The sequence below is a fragment of the Gymnoscopelus braueri genome (assembly GCF_963280865.1).
Source record: "Gymnoscopelus braueri genome assembly, chromosome: 13".
Lineage (NCBI taxonomy): Eukaryota > Metazoa > Chordata > Actinopteri > Myctophiformes > Myctophidae > Gymnoscopelus > Gymnoscopelus braueri.
The window spans coordinates 53482906-53503652 of NC_137615.1; the positions used below are offsets into that span (position 1 = coordinate 53482906).

Here is a 20747-nt window from a genome sequence, read left to right on the forward strand (position 1 = left end):
CGTATGTATGTATGTATGTATGTATGTATGTATATATATATATATATATATATATATATATATATATATATATATATATACTTATTCATTTTGTTAAAAAGTTAAAGCTCTATTCTGATAGTAATCATTTCGTGTTTGTTCAGTCTCTTTTTGTCTGCTCGTGTATTTTTTTCATCACTTCCAATTTCACTTCCACTTTTCATTTCATTTGATTGAATTAAATTAGTATCCTGACCTGATTTTAAAGAGCTGGAGAGACAGGGAGACTCCTGCTACTGAACGAAACATGCTATAGCAATGATTATTAGAATATACATCTATTTAACATTTAGCACTTGTTCATCTTCTATGGCTCTCTATTAGCTGCCTTGCATATTTTCCTCCACAGTTGGTGTGTGAATGTGTGAGTTAACTATTCTAGCATTAAAATAATAATAACATTCTGACGTTCTGAGCTTGTAGACTGAGGGGTTACATTAAATGATATGCCTGTAATGTAAAAGTTTAAATATTCAACAGGGTTTCAGTTAACCGCGTTTGTGAAAATTTGTAATTACGTAGATTTGTTTGGGCTAATTAAAATAGATATTTTTCACCTCATAGGTGATACTGTCTCTGTGTGTCTCTGTCATTAATGATGATGCACCTCTAGAGAGAGAGAGCAAGAGAGCAAGAGAGCGAGAGAGAGAGAGAGAGAGAGAGAGAGAGAGAGAGAGAGAGAGAGAGAGAGAGAGAGAGAGAGAGAGAGAGAGAGAGAGAGAGAGAGAGAGAGAGAGAGAGAGAGAGAGAGAGAGAGAGAGAGAGAGAGAGTATCAGTGTAAGCTGACATCAGTACATCCTGCATCACAAACCAAAACCTCACTGAGCAGGATATTAAAAAACACTCCAAATTGAAAATAATATTGTCATTTTAATCATTATGAGTATTTAATTTAATTTGACCTTTTAGTGTTAAAGTTATTTATTTATTATTATTATTTATAATTTTGTATTTTACCAACTTGCATTCGATTCTGAGGAGCCTTTTTTCTGAAACCAGTAAGTACATTTTTCTATTGTTGTTGCTGTAGTTGTTATATCATAATAATAATAATTATTATTATCATTATTATTATCATTATTATTATTATTATTATTATTATTATTATTGTTATATGGGGATTTGTATGGAGGGGTCGTCTGTCTGTCTGTCTGTCTGTTTGTCTGTCTGTCTGTCTGTCTGTCTGTCTGTCGATTAAAAATCTGTCTTTTTAAGAGTGACTTACATTTTATGACAGTCAAACAGAGTAGGTCTTTCTTTTGGTCCTCTCGTAGTGGAATTGTAATACCTAACAACCACAAATAAAACAATCATGCAGCAATAATGTCATTAATGCCACTGTGTTTATCATGGGTTCAAAGGATTATATAACCCAAACAAGGTCTTGTTTATTTACCAAAGGTTCTCAACCTTTACAGGCCACGGTGGGGACCCCCGACCCTGATAAGCACTTGGAACTTTGAGGAATTACATTTTGTTTTACTCGGTTCTGCAGATACATATTGTGAAAATAGCCGATCTACAAGCTCGGCTAGATCGGCTATTTCTTCACAATTCTTGCCTCTTTCTTAGGTCACGTTTGACAATTTGTCCAATGTTTGACCATTTTTGTAGTGAACTTTGTTGATTACTTTTAACGCAGTAATGTTCTTTTTGTTTTTTCATTTTAGAGGTATTAAGAAAGGTTTTAAAAGTCCTTAAATTGTCACTTTAGAAATGTGCAGATACCCTGTGTACTCTTATCAATACTGTATGTTGGTTTGTTTACTGTTGAGTGGGAAAACAATGTTGCACATATCAAGCAAATCATCTTGGGACCCCCCTGGGGGTCCCGACCAGTGTTGGCACGCATTACTTAGTAATATATTACTGTAATATTTTTACTTTACCCAGTAACGAGTAGTGCAACTTATTACTCTACCAAAACAGTAATATTATTACATATTACTGATCCAAGTAATGTTGTGTTACTCGTTACAATGAACGTTGTTTTTGTTTCTGACCGAGATCAAATCGGTGTGTCTTCTGTGTCTTCTGCAGCTGTCTAGACAGAGCCGTGGAGCAGCGCATTTAAACGGCAGAGTAGAAGGTTGTCACATGCAACAAGTTTGAGCTTGTAGATTGGCTATCTATGTGTTTAATTCTGCTTTTTGGTTGATTTTTTTAACCTTATTTTTTAGAAATGAAACTAGAAACAACATTTCTTAGACATTTTAAGTGTGCCTGCAGCTCGCTAGTATGTGCGCCCTTGTGTACTGTAGGCTATAATGTAGCGCGCCGTGGGTTCATGTCCCGTTCCTGATGATCTTTACTGTGTCTCTCCCCGTCTCTTTCTACCTCTTTCCTGTCAATCTTCACCTAAAAAATCTCTCAATAAAGGCAGAAAAGCCAAAAACAAATCTTGATTTAAAATAAATATATATTGTTGTTGTTATTATTTCATTTGTGTTCATCATTATTACCATTATTGTGTGTCAGATGAAAGTGGAAGGCTCCCAAGAAGATGGCGACCCTACGGGGACCGACCCCGGTGACAGTAATGTAACGGACTGCGGCAGCGCTCACGGGCCCATATCGTCTGCTAACGGCGAGCCCTGCAGCACTGTTGGCGGACCTGTGCTGTCCGCTAACGGCGACACACGCTGCGGCAGCGTGTCGCGGCTGCTCAGCGCGGTGGAGCGCGAGCTGCAGGCGGGACGCGAGAAAGGCGACCCCACCGAGCAGCGGCTCACCATCACACTGGAGGACGCAGAGCTGTGGCGCAAGTTCCAGCAAATAACCAACGAGATGATCGTCACCAAGAGCGGAAGGTAAGGGAGACGTGGTGTGTGTGTGTGTGTGTGTGTGTGTGTGTGTGTGTGTGTGTGTGTGTGTGTGTGTGTGTGTGTGTGTGTGTGTGTGTCTGTGTGTGTGTGTGTGTGTGTGTGCGTGTGTGTGCACTACTGTATAGGGCATAGCAGTGGTGGCCATTTTGTGGTGCCATCAGGGGTGCAATGCTCACTGGACGGCCTTGCACGCCCAGCCAACCTATTTGACCAGGAGCACACACAGGCACACTCATAGATTTAAAACTACTTTAAATTCGCACCTCAACAAAGTTTTCAAAGGCTCACACCTAGCGAATTAACATAGGAATAAGCCTAGATGCATATCAATTGTCCATTGTGTGACTTGCAGTGTAGGTGTTAAGCGACGTGCGCCTGGGTGCCATAGATTGAAAGCCCATTATGTTTTCCCATAGAGATTTCCGAAAATATTTATCTAAATTATTTTAGGCTCCAGGTCAATCATGACCATAAAACATTTGAACATTTAAAAAAAATATTTGAATATTCAATTATATTATATACTATATTCAATAAATACCCTTTTTATTGCGGTTTTCAAATATGTTTTGACACAAATGTTTCAAATGTTTGCCTGGATGGCTTGGTTCCATGCTTAAAATAATTTGTATAGGCCGAAATAGTTTCGAGCTTGTAGATCGGCTATTTTCTGCATTAGGTTTAGGGTTGAAAACTGCTTGTTCATGTGTCTGCTATCACGTCTGCTTCGATACACTTATTTGTTGTAGCTCTTGCTCATTTGATTTTCCTATTTGTCTCATCTGTTTAAGAAAGTAGGTAGCTGATATATTGCCCTTTTACCTCAGCGCTAGGTATACTCAAGTTACTTGTTTTGGAAGAGAATGCACTTAAAGGAGAATTTTTGACTAAGTTTTTCTTACCTTTCCTATGATGTTATGATATCTTAGGATGAATGGTACAGTAGAAAAATTTCATAACTCCATCCTGGGTCCGCCACAGCTTAAAACGTGCGCGGATAGGCCTTGCGCTAGATCGCATATTTTAATAGCTTTTTTTTTTTTTTTGATCTGACTTTCATAGTGATAGAACACTATGCAACCAAAAAATATATATATCTAAGTCTCGCTAGACGAGATTGAAATCTCGAGATTGAAATCTCGTCTAGCGAGACTTCTGTTTTTTTTTTTTTTGGACAGTGTTCTGTCACTATGAACGTCAGATAAAAAAAAACAAAAAAACTATTAAAGCTATTAAAATATGTGATCTAACGCAAGGCCTATCCGCTCACGTTTTAAGCTGTGGCGGACCCAGGATGGAGTTATGAAAATGTTCTACTGTACCATTCATCCTAAGATATCATAACATCATAGAAAAGGTAAGAAAAACTTAGTCAAAAATTCTCCTTTAAAGAGGTGGTGCACTTTTTCAGTTTTTCATGTGCATGTCTATGAGGTTGATAGAACTTCATTAAGCCCCCTGGTGGTGTTTTTATGGTGTTTTATGTCTTCTCTGACTATTTTTTGTTTCTACCTGGAGGCTGAAACCTTGAGGGTCAAACGTGCCAATAGAGAAACAGCGCTTTAGTGACATAGTAAAAACATACCCTCCCCCTCATTATCATAACACAACAGGCGTGGGCATGAGGAGGAGGAGGGACTAGGACAGGTGGGTGGTTCTCAGGTGGTGGAGGAGGTGCTAAGGTGAGAACCAGGTTTACTTAATGAACTGGAGGCGTGTCCACATAAAAACATAATTTTAACAATTTCTGTACACTTTTTTGAAAAGAATCTTCCTCCTAGTATAACCATAATACCTGATGATTATGTTTTAGGGGGGGGGGGATCACTGAAAATCACGGCACCCCGTCTTTAAGACTTCTGGTGATTAGTAGTTTCGTTCCCGACCTATGTTGAATGCACTTATTGTAAGTTGCTTTGGATAAAAGCGTCTGCTAAATGACTGTAATGTAATGTAATGTGATGTAATGTAATGTAATGTGGCACGAAGTGACGCGCTGCGAGCTTCTACATCTGCTATTGTTGGACATTTTTTACAGTGTTTGAGTCTTTTTTTTTAAAGAAATCTGTTCTTCTGGGGTCCCTGGCACAAAACATTTTCAGATGGGGGTCCGCGGCCAAATATATACACTATCAATTTTGGGCTCCTGGGCACGAAAACATTTGCGATCTACTGGCTTAAAGGCACTGAATTTACTGTGTGCTTATTATCATTACTCATTTATCTAATTGTTTCTGCACATATCATCATTCCCTGACCCGCTGATTGAATCTTTTTGGCCGCATGCCCGTTTTGTGGTGACCTTCTCTTGAGCGCTGAGAGGGGGGCGTGACCGCTGAGAGGGGGCGTGACCGCCAGCTCGCGCTGGAGGTTCCGGTCGTAGCCTCCGGTGGGCGGTCGTCCATTTACACATTTCCAAATCACCACTTTACCCACTGGTATTGTTAGGTAAAACACTAACTGATACTTGAAGTGTGTGTGTGTGTGTGTGTGTGTGTGTGTGTGTGTGTGTGTGTGTGTGTGTGTGTGTGTGTGTGTGTGTGTGCGAGAGAGAGAGAGAGAGAGAGAGAGAGAGAGAGAGAGAGAGAGAGAGAGAGAGAGAGAGAGCGAGATAAACAAAATATAAATGCACAGAAAGGGAGCTCCTCATTCTCATTGGAGACGGCTGCCGTCAAAGTTCATACAGTATGCGTAAATTCTGCCCGTCAGATGCAAAAGATCGCAAACTTGAATGGGAAACCTTGTTTATGCATAGCTTGATGGCCTGGAACTGTCAAATGTGTTGCAGGGTGCACTGGCACTGTTGTACAATGAAGTAAGTCATCAATTTACGAACAATCTAAAAGTTGAAAGGTGGTACAAGGTTTCTGACCGTCTGCATCGTTATTTAAGCCAGGTTCGTGTAGTGACTAAATTAACCGCTAAAACCCTATAAACTAGGTTGACCTTTTGATAATATTGTCTGATTCACCCAAACATTTGAAACGGCATAAATTCATTTATATAAAAAGACACGATCCACAATGCAACTTCATTTAGAGAACATAAAAGCACAGATGACAGGATTCTGCCCACATGGTACAGTATATAGCTGCATTTTCAAGAAGATGTTATACTTTTGCATCTTCATTGTTTTTTTTTTAGTTTAGTTGTGATTCGTTTTTTTAAAGGCTCAGTTTTAGTTTTTAGTTTTTTATTGTAATATGGATTTATCAGGGGCAAGATTGAAGAAAGATTGAAGATTGAACAACGTCCGAAAAATTGCAAAACTACAGATCTAGAAGCTGAGATTTTTTTGACAAAGACTAAAACTAAGGCCATTTAATCTAGATGTTTTGTTGATTTTAGTTTTGTAAACCCACAAAACAATTATTCAGTTATGTTTTTTTTATATATAGTTAACTCTTGTCAGTTAACTAGAATGTGTGTTTGTTTTTTTTTCCAATTCAAGTTTTTGTTATTTTGTTAGTTTTAGTGAACTATGATAACCACTTAAACCCCATATAGGTAACCGTAACCGGAGTCCATCAGGGCTCAATACTAGTGTCTTTTCTGAAAGCTTTTGCTGAAAACCCTTTAAGACCGGGAACGCATCTGTGTGTCATTTTTAGATTCCTTTGGCTAGGAATTCAAAGATTTGCAAAAAAATTCACGATTTAAAAAAAATAGCAGATCTACAATCTCATAGCGCAGCACTCGGTGCCCGCGCTATGAGCTTGTATATCTGCTATTTTTTAAATATCGTGAAAATGTGTGCAAATCTTTGAATATATATATATTTTTTAAGCGTAAAATGTTTTTTTTTTAACTCAAATCTTTGCTTCTGGGGATTCTACATGTCTTCTAAATCCTAACAGTTTTTTTTTTTAAACCTATGCTACTACATCAGCGGCTCTCAAACATTTTCATGTCAAGGTCCCCAAAATGATATGTATTTGTCCACGGACCCCCCGCCCCATCTCAAAATATGTTGGACCCCCAGAAGAAAGATTTGAGTTACGCTTTAGACAATAGAAAATATATATATTCATATATATATGAGTTACGCTTTAGAAAATATATATATTCAAAGATTTGCACGAATTTTCAAGATGAATAGCCAAAGAAATCAAAAAATTACACAGATGCGTTCCCGGTCTTTAATGGGCTAATAGAGCACTGATTCTGATATGATGCAGTGTATAACATGTTACACTGTCTATACCACTGCTTCCAGGCGCATGTTCCCCGTGCTCAAGGTGAGCGTGGCGGGACTGGACCCCAACGCCATGTACTCCTTCCTGCTGGACTTCATCCCCACCGCCGCCTGTCGCTGGAAATACGTCAACGGGGAGTGGGTGGCGGCCGGCAAGGCCGAGGGGCGGAGCCAGGGCGGCGTCTACATCCACCCCGACTCCCCGAACTTCGGCGCTCATTGGATGAAAGCCGCCGTGACCTTTAACAAGGTCAAGCTCACCAACAAGGTCAACGGAGGAGGGCAGGTACGCACGCACACAGAAGCATGCATGCGCGAACAAGCACACACATGCACGCGCACGCACACGCACACACACACACACACACACACACACACACACACACACACACACACACACACACACACACACACACACACACACACACACACACACACACTCATGTGTACAAATGGTTACAGGTGCCTTCATGGTCCCGGTACCATGAGGGTCCCTGGACCACACTTCAGTGGCGTGCACAGACATTTTGAGGGGCAGGTGCTCAAGTAGAAAAAAAAGGGCACCTTGCGCGGCGCGCGGAACCGCCAGCTGCCCTAGTAGTGTGAGATTTATAGAAGAAAATTGCAATGCACATTTTGGGGAATTCTTAATATATTAGTAGCTTTTAATCCAGAATTTATCGATGTCACCATGGGCTACATGCTGTAAACTGGAAAAAAAAAAGGAAAAAAAAGTTTTTTTTTTTTTTTCTTTCAAAAGGGCACCTCTGGTCAAGAGGGCAAAGGGCAGGTGCTCTAGCACCACCTAGAGTCTATCTGTGCACGTCCCTGCCACACTTTGAGACCTACTGGTGTAGCAGAGTGTTTCCAGTGTGCCAACATGCACAATATCAGAACCCTGACTCTGTTGGAACAGAGCCTTAATCAGCAACATTGGTAAGACATTGGTAAGACCTGTGAAGGAAGTAAGGAAGAGGCCCAATTTCTTTCCAATATGGCTGCTGTGCTAGAGCCTATTAAAGAAAAGACCATTGTGGTGGTGTCCAACGTGTAGATGCCATCAGATGGAGTCCCGGTCCACAGCACTCGCCTGTGTTGTGTGCAACTCTGCCTTTCTTCCTCCACTCCACCTCCATTATCTTTTGTTCGCTGTCTGGCACCTTGTAGCCTACTCTGTAGCCTATTTCAACTTTGTGTGTGTTTTTCTTTCTTCATCAGTGAATGAAAAGTAGTAATAAAAGTAGCAAACATCAGTGATGGAAAAAGTACTCTGATTGTTTCCTTAAGTAAAAGTATCAATACCACATTTCAGAAATACAAGTACAAGTAGAAGTAAAAGTCTGGTATTCAAAATGTACTTAAATTAAATAACAAAAGTATTGGCATCAGAATTAGGGGTGGGACGATATGGGTAGCTCACAATATGATAACTGTGGCGATATTTGGCCCACGATAATATCACGATACACAATATCTGAGACTGAGATACTCGATATATTGCTAGACATTTTATCAATGATATATCACAATTATCTGTAACTGAAAAATGTTAAGAATACCCATAAAAGGCAAAAATCTGGAATTATGCATTTATTCCAAAATCGTATTCGATTTTTCTGCATAACAAACTGGCCTAGTACAATGTTCAGTGCATGCATAGTGGCTCCTACTACCAGTAAAACAACCTGTCCACATGAAAGGATGCCAATTTACCCCTCTAAGATATCTTGTGCAAATAAAATGTACAGGGGGAAATGCTTTCTTAATCATGAGAGTAGCAATTTGTTTTATGTAAACCTGGCAGTGCTTAGCAAGTCAAAAAATGTAATTGTCATCTGGACTTTACCAACCAAGTGTATCCTAGTTATTAAAGGACGACTTCACCCATTTTCAACCTGTCTTCATATAATTGGTCCTCACTAATACTCATTATAACATGGCACCATTTTTGTCTCGTCAGTCTATGTCTCAAAGGAGGGCTGTGGACAGTTCAGAAACCTTTCTACCAGTGACATCATCGATGGGGAATCCAAGCTAATAGAAACTATAGGCGTTCTATTCCTGGAAAGTTAGCATGCTATATCCATTATAGCATGCTAGCCACAAGCCATTGTTCTCGCGTTAATAAAAACTTAAAAATAAAAAAAAAATATATATTGAAGAAAAAAATAACCCTTCCTAACGATGATGTAGACGGGTGTCTGAGGTGTCCACAGCCCTCCTATGAGAGACAGACAATTTTATCAGTAGCATTAGTGAGGATCCATTATATGAACATGGTTGAAAATGGGTGAAATCGTCCTTTAACAACAGCTTGAACAAAATATCTATAAGCCAGAGAGGGTCGCTTGTAAAAAAAAAAGCTTTGGCTTTGATGCTATCTTAGAATAGATGTAGACCTATTTGACAGTGCAGAAACATAATTGCCTTCCTGGTGCATTACCGAGCGTCAACGAGCATCAGCTGGACATAGATACACACCTGCCCTCTGCAGTGCTCTAAACTGAAAGTCACTGGAGTCTGTCTCATTTCTGTCCAAAAGCCCTTGAATATGATGGAATAAGAAGGATATCGTCACTGTCCAGCAGGAACCAGCTAACTCCATTTTCATTTTTTTTTTTTTCATAGATCAACGCTATTGAACACCCTTTGCGTCTGTGTAAAAGAAATAAAAATAATAACCAATGAAAAGTATTAAAGATGGAGTGCCATGATATTTTTCAACCCTAAAACCTGATCATAAGGTATTATTATTATGTAAGGATTTTTTTCAACAAAAAAAAAGTGTACAGTAAGTGTTAAAATGTTGTTTTTATGTAGACACACCCACCAGTTCATTAAGTATACCTGGTTCTCACCTTAGCACCTCCTCCACCACCTTAGCACCACCCACCTATCCTAGTCCCTCCTCCTCCTCATGCCCACACCTGTTGTGTTATGATAATGAGGGGGGGGGGGGGGGGGTATGGCTTTGTGATGTCACTAAAGCACTGTTTCTCTATTGGCACGTTTGACCCTCAAGGTTTCAGCCTCCAGGAAGAAACTCCAAATAGTCAGAGAAGACATAAAACACCATAAAAACACCACCGGGGGGCTTAATGAAGCTCTATCAACCTCATAGACACATGAAAAACTGAAAAAGTGCAAAAACATGGCACCAGCTCTTTAAAAAGCGCTTCTGACAAAACCTCCCAACTCCATTGGATCCTCAAACTGTGCGTCAAACCAACTAACTCCTCTCACTGCTGCTGCCGTCGTGTTGTGCCACTGCGCATGTGAGCGCACACAGAGAGGAGAGCTGGTGTGGCGCAGCAGATAAACAAACTTTAACGATGCAGGGTTTTTTCCCCTGTAGTCTGTTAAAACTATGCACTGCAGTGTACCTGTTTATCAAGCTTAGCACTGATGCTATAATGTTATGAAAACAAGTCATTCTATTTCTAAAATCTATGACGTGTTTTCTGAGAAGATCAATGTGACAAGAAATCAGTTCATAGCATTTCTCTCGCTAGTTCCACTGAAACTCCAACTCTGTGAAACCCTCTTTGCAGAAGTTATTGTAATTTTTAAAGTCCTCTTTATTATTGTAGGCCTATAATAAGTGTCATGAAGCATCAGGGCATTAATTCACACGTTGTGATGCATTGTGAGCTTGGAGATTCATTGTCAGCTTTTAGGAATTTAGCCCCATTTGAAACCTCTCCCTCAGCAGCGATTGGAGCTATTGTCAGCTGATCGGACTCTTAACTCCACTTGAGATGGATTTCTGTTTGGACAAAACTCCTAACTCCACTTGCGCTGGATTTGGGTTAAGTGGTGATAATATAATGACACATGCAAGTATCTGACAATATATAAAGTCACTATACCAACTTTGATGAGGCAGTATTGCTTTGTTTTTAAAAATATAAGGTTTTGTTCATTTCCTGACAAACTTATATTTAGTTTTTTCATTTCCTGAAAAATGAGCGTTTTGGAGTTAGCTGGTTGCTGCTGGACAGCAGAGATATAAGGATTACTGTTATTATGGTAAGCTCACATTCTCACATTTCATATCACACACAACAAACGTGTAACTTTCACTAGCCCCCCCCCAAAACATTTTTTGACGCATTGTGAGCTTTTAGGACTGCTACTGCCACTCAAAAATCTAAGATGGCGATCATTGTTTCAAGATGGCCACCACCTTATAGCGGAGCAGATAGTGATATAATTCTTTCCGGTTGTGATACAAGGATACAATTTTGCACAACTACTCTGTAAGGGATACTCTTATGGAAAAAGGCGCTGGCCACTGAAAAATCCAATATGGAGACCATTATTTCAAGATGGCCCCCACCTTAGCGGAGCAGATAGTGATATAATCTTTCAGGTTGTGATACATATACAAGGATTCTTTTTTTCCATTTCCTGAAAAGTGATAATAATTATAATAATACATGTATACAGCGCTTTTCTAAGTAATCAAAGACACTTTCCATGTGTGCGGGGGCCAGGGGAGATGATCGCTTTTGTACAGCAGGTGGAGTGCTCCTTTATTCTCAACTGTTTACCTGCTTGCGCTTTCCTCTGCCAGTCTGAAGAGCCTCCAGTCCACACGCACGCACGCACGCACGCACGCACGCACGCACGCACGCACGCACGCACGCACGCACACAAACACACACACACACACACACCCTCACACTCACACTCACACGTTGGTATTAGTATACTTAGTTGACACTAGAGATGCGCGGATGGCCTCTCAACGTCATCCGAATCCGCATGTACAAATTAATTATCCACCCGTTATCCAACCGCAATAATTTATTATCCAATTTTAATATCCGCATCCGCACCAACCGTTTTTCCCGTATGTCAAAATATTATAATTTTCTGGTATTCCTGTTAGTTTTAGTATTAGTTGTGCGATGCGATCGGTGCTGCTCTGCTGCGCAGAGTCTGTATGTTCAGCGCAGCACAGCAGCACCGGTTAAAAAAAAAGAAAAAAGACGCACCGACATTCCATAGGCTAAATCAATGCATTTTGTGATCGCATCTCACAGAGGCTGCTCTACACACTCACACAGACACAAGCACGCAGAGATTTAGCTATTTTATGGATAGATATTAGATGTCATTAATTTATTTACCGCAATATTTCACCCGCGGTTTATCCGATATTAATTAATAATTATATTTGATTGACCCAAATCCACCCAAACTGCGGTTAACTGCGGCAACCGCGGCTAAAACCGCGATCCGCGCATCTCTAGTTGACACGCTGTGAGCTTGCATATGATTTTTGATGCATGACACCTAAGTATAAATCTGGCATAACCTCTGAATGTCTAATCCCGTCTCTAAACTGAATCTTTTCCTAATTGTAAACCAAATTCCCCAAGTCTAAAAACAACCGTTTAACTTGCGTGGATCAGGAAAATGGTCCTCACAATAATTCTTTCTCACATTCTACTATATTTGTGGGGACACTTGGCCCTCACAAGTATAATAATGCAAGTACTCACACACACGCACGCACACGCACGCACACGCACACGCACACGCACACACACACATACGCACAAAGTAACTACAGGAACGGTATAAACAGCTCTTAATTGGGCAGCAGAGATTTAATGTACTTCCTGATGAGAACCATCCACTCAGCGAGGGTTACACACGCAAGCAAGCACGCACGCACGCACGCACGCACGCACGCACGCACGCACGCACGCACACACACACACACACACACACACACACACACACACACACACACACACACAAGCGGGCAGGTATACGGACGCAGACAAAAATTATACTAATCTGGCAATACTGTTGTTTATGTTTACCCATGTGAACCTTCACACACACACACACACACACACACACACACACACACACACACACACACACACACACACACTTCGGTAATGCAGTGTTGGCATGATGTCCGGTGCTCAGAGAGACATAATGAAATAATTGCAGAGGTTATTTGTACATTATGATAATTATGTGTTTTCTACTAGACAATTAACTAGCGGAGAGAGAGAGGGAGATTTGATATTCAAAAGGCCCACACACACTCCAACTAATGTGGGCACTGGCAAAGTATAAGGACACGTGTGCGTGTGTGTGTGTGTGTGTGTGTGTGTGTGTGTGTGTGTGTGTGTGTGTGTGTGTGTGTGTGTGTGTGTGTGTGTCACGGTGTGAGAGGTGAAGCCAGGCTCTCATTCTGAATAGAAAACAGTTTGTTTTGTTCTGCTGAGAAGCCAGATTGGCTAATTGGCCTCGTTAACGACTTGGGGGGGAGGGGGGGAAGAGAGAGAGAGAGAGAGAGAGAGAGAGAGAGAGAGAGAGAGGGGGAGAGACACTACTATACTGCACTTGTACACTTATAGCGGAAGTTTCTACATGTACTCAGATTGTTTTTACTTAAGTAAAATACCATGTAGAAATACTCTGTTACTAGTAAAAGGCCTGCAATGCGTAAAAATACATAATGGCATCAAAATATATACTTAAAATTTGAAAGTAAACACATTTTCGGTACACAGTGGCCCTCGTTTATCAACGCGGTGCAGCCCAAATAATGAGCGTACGGCGAGATCACCGCACCTTTCGGCATTTATCAATATATCCTGACGTGGGCTTCATCCTACCGTAGGCTGAGATCTCACGTCTGGTAGAGACCAGTTGTTGACGTTGGCTGCACCCGTTTATTCCATTGTAGACCTGCGGATCAGCATTGTCTGACTGTCTGACAGGCATCTGGACACATAAACCACTCCTAAATGTATATCTACACTAATAAATAATCCCTGTGAAAATATAACATTTTATAAAGTAATTTAAACACACTGCTTTAACAGTCATTCAGATAAGATTGTAGATCTGGCTGCACTGAAAATAGCAGATCTACAAGCTCACAAGGCAGCGTCGCATCGCGACGCGTTGTGAGCTTGTAAATCTGCTATTTTCAAAAAATACGAGCGCTTGGGAGTTTAGACCGGGTGCAGCGGCGCTGCTGTTATATTTTCATGGCCACCGGGAGATCAGACATTTAACCCATGGTCCAACACACACCAGCCTTCATCCATTAATGTTCTCTCCAGGCTATCTCTCATTTATAAGGAGCGGGACGGGACGCCGCCCGCCCGACGGTCCGAGTCTCACTGGGAAATGGGAATAGCCTACATGACGGCTTTATTTTAGTGTAACTCGAACGCGCACTGCTCGGTATGGGTTAAATAAATGAATATACAAACGTATTCCATTCATGGCGATGTGATTGGTATCATATGTCATTCATGTGGGCTACAAGCCTACGTGACAAAGATTGTACCGCTACGGTACGGATTACAATACATGAAAAACACAGCTGGGCGAGCGTGTGTGTGTGTGTGTGTGTGTGTGTGTGTGTGTGTGTGAGAGAGAGAGAGAGAGAGAGAGGGGCGTGTGCGTGTGCGTGTGTGGCGAGGCAGGCGGGGGAAACTCTTTCTTATTGGCTTTTGATGTCTTTGGTCGTATTCTGGTTCTTCTTCATGTCGTAAAATCGGGGCGTTTCGAGAATATTTAAGGGCGTGTTATTTAAATGACGCTAGATTTCAGCCGTGACATTTATCAAGGCGGGGGACCAAATGTACGATCAGCTGTGTAGGATGCGTTGATAAATGTGACTTCGACGTTGGTGTACGGCCGAATATATGGAAAAATATACGCCGGTTTATACGCTCCGTTGATAAATGAGGGCCAGTATGTCTAATTGTCATGTGATCAAGATGGGTCTGATCGATTGGCTAACATTGGCTTCCAAAGTTTGCAGGATTGGTTCTTTTGAACAAAATGCCTCAAATCATGAACACAGCGTGCAATTTCCGTGACATTTTGCACGCACATTCCCACTAGGCCGAGGAAAAAATGCCACCCCTTTCACATTGGCATAGCGCCACCAGGAGGCCACAATAACCTACCTGACCTGGCGGAGACCTGTGCTCCAAGGAGCACTTTTTCTAGTTTGTGGATGCAATACATCTAGTGTGCCACCCCTCCCCGAAGCACCACCCCTTGCCACTGGGAGTAGGTGGGTGGTCGCTGTCACCCTGTCCGCAGTGGTGGAAAAAGTACTAAAATGTTTTACTTAAGTAAAAGTATCAATACTGCAATGTGGAAGTACTATGTTACAAGTAAATGTCTGGAATAAAAAATGTACTTCAGTAAAAGTACACAAGTATTGGTATCAAAATTTACTTAAATACCAAAATTAAAAGTAGTAAAATGTTTGAAAATAGCAGATCTACAAGCTCACAACAACAAAAGTTGTGAGCTTGTAGATCTGCTATTTTCAAATAGCCTTGGTATAAAATAGGGCTAAAGTGGTTATAGACAGGGCAAAAGCTATAACAACCTGATTAACGGGTGTATCTAACTTCTCTCAGTTGTTCCTAATATGATTTTTCACGTAGAATCCATTTCTGCTTGGGACATTTTTGTATCGCGCATAGTTAATGAGATAATTTGCATATTTGATGAAACTAGCAGAAATAACGAGTAGGGGTCATCCAACTTGTGTTTTGGTGGTTTTCTGGTAAAATAATTAACATTTTATCTCATTGAGGGGTACAGTGTAACCATTGGGTATGTTTATGGTAGCCAATTAGCATACATTATGCATATGTCACGACTCAAAGCAAACGCATCATTTTCTGTTGGTGGAGTGGCCATTTTCATTAAATCACGCTTCTCAGTTACTGTTTTGAAAACCTTAACTATGCCAAATTATTTTGAATTTATTTCTCTTTTGGTTAACCTGGGGCCAAATAATTCTATTACTGTGATTGGGGTTTATAGACCTCCCTCTGCTGACTCCGGAGCTATTGATAAATTGGCAGAATTGATTTCTCAATATAGTACCTCTGAAATTTTTATAACTCTAAATTATAACTGGTTATCAAATGCTTCTGACTGTCTGAAGGACATATGTGAAAATCTAAATCTAGTCCAACTGATTACTGAACCTACCAGACCTAATCTAAATAACATGTCACGATCAACCTTAATTGATTTAATTTTAGTAAATAAGCCTGATAAGATTACTGCTTCTGGTGTCTTTGATCTAGGAGTAAGTGACCACTGCCCAATAGCCTGTATTAGAGATACACATGTAAAGAAAGCTCACTCAGAAATTGTAATAAGGAGAAATTTTAAACATTTTAACGAGATGGCCTTCTTATCTGACCTCCAAAATAGTAGCATTTCTAGTATTCTAGACATCATGGATGTAAATGTAGCACTGGATCATTTTATACAAGTTTTTAACTCTATTGTAAATATGCATGCCCCTTTCAAAAAGCAAAGAATACAAGCTAGGACTAATCCTTGGTTCACTTCAGAATTATCGTCTCTGCTTCAGGCGAAAAATAAGACCTGGGTTTTAGCCAAGAAGTCAGGAAACCCCTCTCATTGGCTTGCCTTTAGGCAACTGAGAAATGCCTTCACATCAGCTGTAAGGAAAGCGAAATCGGATTATTATCTAGATGCTATACTTCGATGTGATTCTAACCCAGCTAAATTCTGGAAAATTGTAAATTCAGTCAGAGATAAAAAACTACCTACACATGTAAACGTCGGTCAGTGTGTCTTTTCTGACCTAAGCGATATATGCACAGTTTTTAATGAACATTTTGCTACTGCAGGTCACCTTTTTGAGAACGAGGTCATAGCAAATGAAAATTCTGGAAGCACACATGTGGACGTTGTGAGCCATGTCTCTCACACTGAGAGACATGACTCTCATTTCTCTCTGAAGCCTTTTATTTATAATGATATTTTTACTGCCTTGCTCTGCATTGATTCAAAAAAGTCAACTGGGGAAGACTGTTTGGATCATTTTTTCCTTAAATTAGCTGCTCCATTAATTTCAGAGCATATAACACATATTTTTAATCTCTCTGTGTCAACATGTATTGTTCCAAATATTTGGAAAATGGCCCATATCTCACCACTACACAAAGGTGGAGTTGGAAGTGACCCAAATAATTATCGGCCAATTTCCAAGCTTTCCTGCTTAGCGAAAACTCTGGAGTCATTGGTAAATAAGCAGCTTAAAATATTTTTATCAAACAACTCGGTATTAACCCCACTTCAGTTGGGTTTTAGAGCCAAGCACAGTACAATCACTGCCACTACCCTAATTATAAATGATATTGCTTCTGCTGTAGATAAAAGAAAACATTGTGCTGCACTATTCATAGATTTATCTAAAGCCTTTGACACAGTTGATCATTCACTACTCTTAAATATACTACACAGCACTGGGTTTGATGGAGATACCTGCACTTGGTTTCAGAGCTATCTGACTGAGAGATCCCAGTGCGTGAAAGCTGGGAGAGCCCAATCAGGGTTCCTGCCAATCTCCAAAGGCGTCCCTCAAGGGTCAATTTTGGGCCCTGTTTTATTTACTTTATATATAAACAACATGGCTTTGTCTCTTGGTGGCTGCCACGCCCATTTTTATGCTGACGACACCATCCTTTATTGCATTGCTGAGTCTGTCCAACTGGCAACTGAAAAATTGCAGTTGTCATTTAATGTGTTTCAGGATTCCCTTAAAGAGCTGAAACTTGTACTTAATGAAGGAAAAACTAAATACATCTTATTCTCTAGGGCCAGGGAAATAGATTATAATAGCCTACATATTACTACCTCAAATGGAACCATCATAGAAAGGGTTACTGAATATAAATATCTTGGAATTTGGCTTGACGAAAAATTAACTTTTAAATATCATTTAGACAATCTTGCCTGCAAGCTCAGACAAAAGATTGGCTTCTTCTACAGGAATAAAGCTAGTTTCCCAATGACCTGTAGAAAAAGAGTCATTGAAGCTGTTGTTCTCCCTGTTTTGGACTATGGTGATGTCATTTATAGGAATGCTTCCCCTTCTACCCTCAAGGTTTTAGATCCAGTTTACCACTCTGCCCTGCGCTTTATTTCTGGTGAACATTTTAGGACCCATCACTGCATCCTATATGACAGAGTAGGTTGGCCATCCTTGGCTGACAGGCGAAACAAACATTGGTACCTATTTATTTTTAAGGCAATTGATGGGACTTTGCCATTATATATTAATTCATTGATAGAATGGAATCCTGGAGCGCATGGGACACGCTCAAATGACTGGCTGACGCTGAAAGTCCCTAGGGTAAGGACTGAACTTGGGAAAACAGCCTTTTGCGTTAGTGCCCCAACTAATTTTTAAGATCAGTTCGCCCATAACATATGGTCAATTTAAATCTTTGATTGCAGATCTACCCACAAATGTCTGTAACTGTTTTTAATTTTGTTTTTGTTCTGAATGTCATTGATATGCATATTGATGTTGTATTGATGTTGTACTGTGCTGTATCTCGACGACACTGCAAATGAGGGCAACCTCAATGTCTTTCGAGAATAAATAAAGGTTTGAAATGAAATGAAAACTGTTCAGTGTTACAAGTAGCCTACTTATTTTTTACTAATATTATTCCCGTCCATCTGACCACTACTGAAGCAGTAAATGTCCCAATAAACTGCTCTTTGTTCATGTAATAAGCTAATTATGGCCATACAAATAGGTTCTATATCAATTATTATGACTTCTAGACCATATTTTTGGAAAACAATGGTCACACAACACATACCAAACTTTTCACAGTTGATCCCAAGGTAATTTGTCCTGTAGAATCCATTTCTGCTTAGGATTTTTTTTGGATTGTGCATATGTAATTAGATCATTTGCATATTTTGGCAAATTAGTGGAAATAAGCACAATACGGGTGTAGCTAAACCAATATAAGTGGTATTTAGGGCATATCATATTCAAATGGCTATCACATATGACATGCTTAAATATAATTAAGAAAAATGTATGAGATATTGCAGATTTTGTATGCAGATTAGGTAAATCTTTACATTTATTGTTAAAATATGAGTTCTTTTTCATAAGAATATCATAGCAAAGCAAATTATTTGACTAAATTAGCCTAAATAGTGTAGCGTCCAAGAGTGTGCACTGGGTTAAGGGGGGGCATGCCATAAAGCTGTACTTTCTGTAAAACTAAGACATATCAAGAGACACTAGAACGAACATGTCAAATACGTTTGTGTTACTATATGGTTTACCAGTCTGAAGAGTTTGTATGGAATAAATTGCTGCTGCCAGCCATTGTCCTATGGTGTGGCATAACCTCTTGCTTAAAGGTTTCATGACGTTCAGTTTTACCACACATTAAAAGTATTTGTCATGGTCCGTGTATAGAAAGTTTTAACAAAAAATTCCACTCCATTGCTCCATGGCAGGTGTTTTTCTCTCACATTTCTAAAGCCTTTTCAACTGCAATGAAAAAAGAAATCTTTGCCTGCGGGTGTCGCTGGTGAGGGATTGTGCCTGTCAATCATCGCCTCTGCTCCGCCCACCCCCCAAAGGAAAGGATAGGGGAGGGGAGGGGCGAGGAGGAGAGTGGGCGGGATTAATCGACTGTGACCTCACTGCCGAAGGGCCAAGCTCAGATTACTTTTCAGCCTAATTATTCAGAAAAACCCAGACCACAGAAAATCCACTGAATGTTCAAAGTTCAGATTTTTTGGGTGTAATTGAGGTCATAAAACCCCCAAAAAAACATAAAAAATAAAAAAAGTGAAAATGAATGTCATATAACCTTTAAGACATTGTTTCCAGATATTTACTTGCAGGTCAAACCTCTTCAAATGTTCCTGCAAGCTACGTTTGTCAGGAAGACACGATCCTATATTAACCTTCTGTTGACACAGTAACATGGCAATCTGTTGATTACAGTGAGGCTGGTCCACTGTGTGTAGGATACATTGTTGTCTTTAACCAAAAGTGCCCCTGTAGATCACGCAGGGAACTGTCCAGCTGATCCAACTCTGAATCTGGTTGTGGACCACATCACTGTCCTGCTCTCATTGTAGGTTGTATGGGTGAAGGGGTTCAGGGGCAGCGGGGCTTTTGTGGTATCGGTCACTGTAACAGTGTTGTTATCGAGATGGCCTGCTTGATGGTGCACCTCGAAATTGTTTCAAGCCATCGGGTCATCTGTCCTTCTGTACTTTAGTAATCAGTTAAGAGATGTGATGGTTGAAAAGGTACAGGTGGAAATGCTTCACAGCCTGCACCACCAACAACAGCTCTGGTCGGGTCAGGCAGAAGTTCCTCAACTTTTTCTTGGCACAGTTCAGGGAACAGCTTACCGAACCATTATTTCTCTGCTTTCTTCCTCCTGAGACAGCACAGTGCAGGCCCCCATCACTGGCATATTTTACCATGATGTATTATTATTTGGGTCAGGATATACTCGGACTGAGGTTCTAATGAGTACCTTCCATAGCTGATGCAAGGCACCAGTGTTGCATGCCTCGTCCCAATGTGTCAGCCTGTGTAAGGAGCTGGTGTTGACTGCAAATTTCCGCACGAACAGGCGATAATATACCAGGTCCAGGAAGCTGCACAGCCATCCAATGTTCCAGGACACTGACCTATGACCTTCATTGCAATGCCTATGTGCCCCGGTTCTCAACATTGGGAGGACTTTCTTCTGTCTTTCCAGTGTCTCTTGTGATTGATGGGAGACACCTGCTGTAATGGCTCTTCACTGTCCCCATCATCATACCCCCCCCCCCACTTGGCTTGTCTGATGTAGGC

General features: G+C 40.5%; 1 protein-coding gene across 1 annotated transcript in view; it reads left to right on the top strand.

Annotated features, from left to right (window-relative positions):
• Nucleotides 1–20747, top strand: part of LOC308099696 (T-box transcription factor TBX19-like) — a gene marked incomplete at both ends in the record, with an annotated part of 50705 nt that overhangs the window by 5339 nt on the left and 24619 nt on the right. The window contains 2 exons of the mRNA XM_080448429.1: nucleotides 2519–2850; nucleotides 7082–7346. Coding sequence (XP_080304555.1) covers nucleotides 2519–2850; nucleotides 7082–7346 — 597 coding nt within the window. The remainder of the gene's footprint in view (nucleotides 1–2518; nucleotides 2851–7081; nucleotides 7347–20747) is intronic.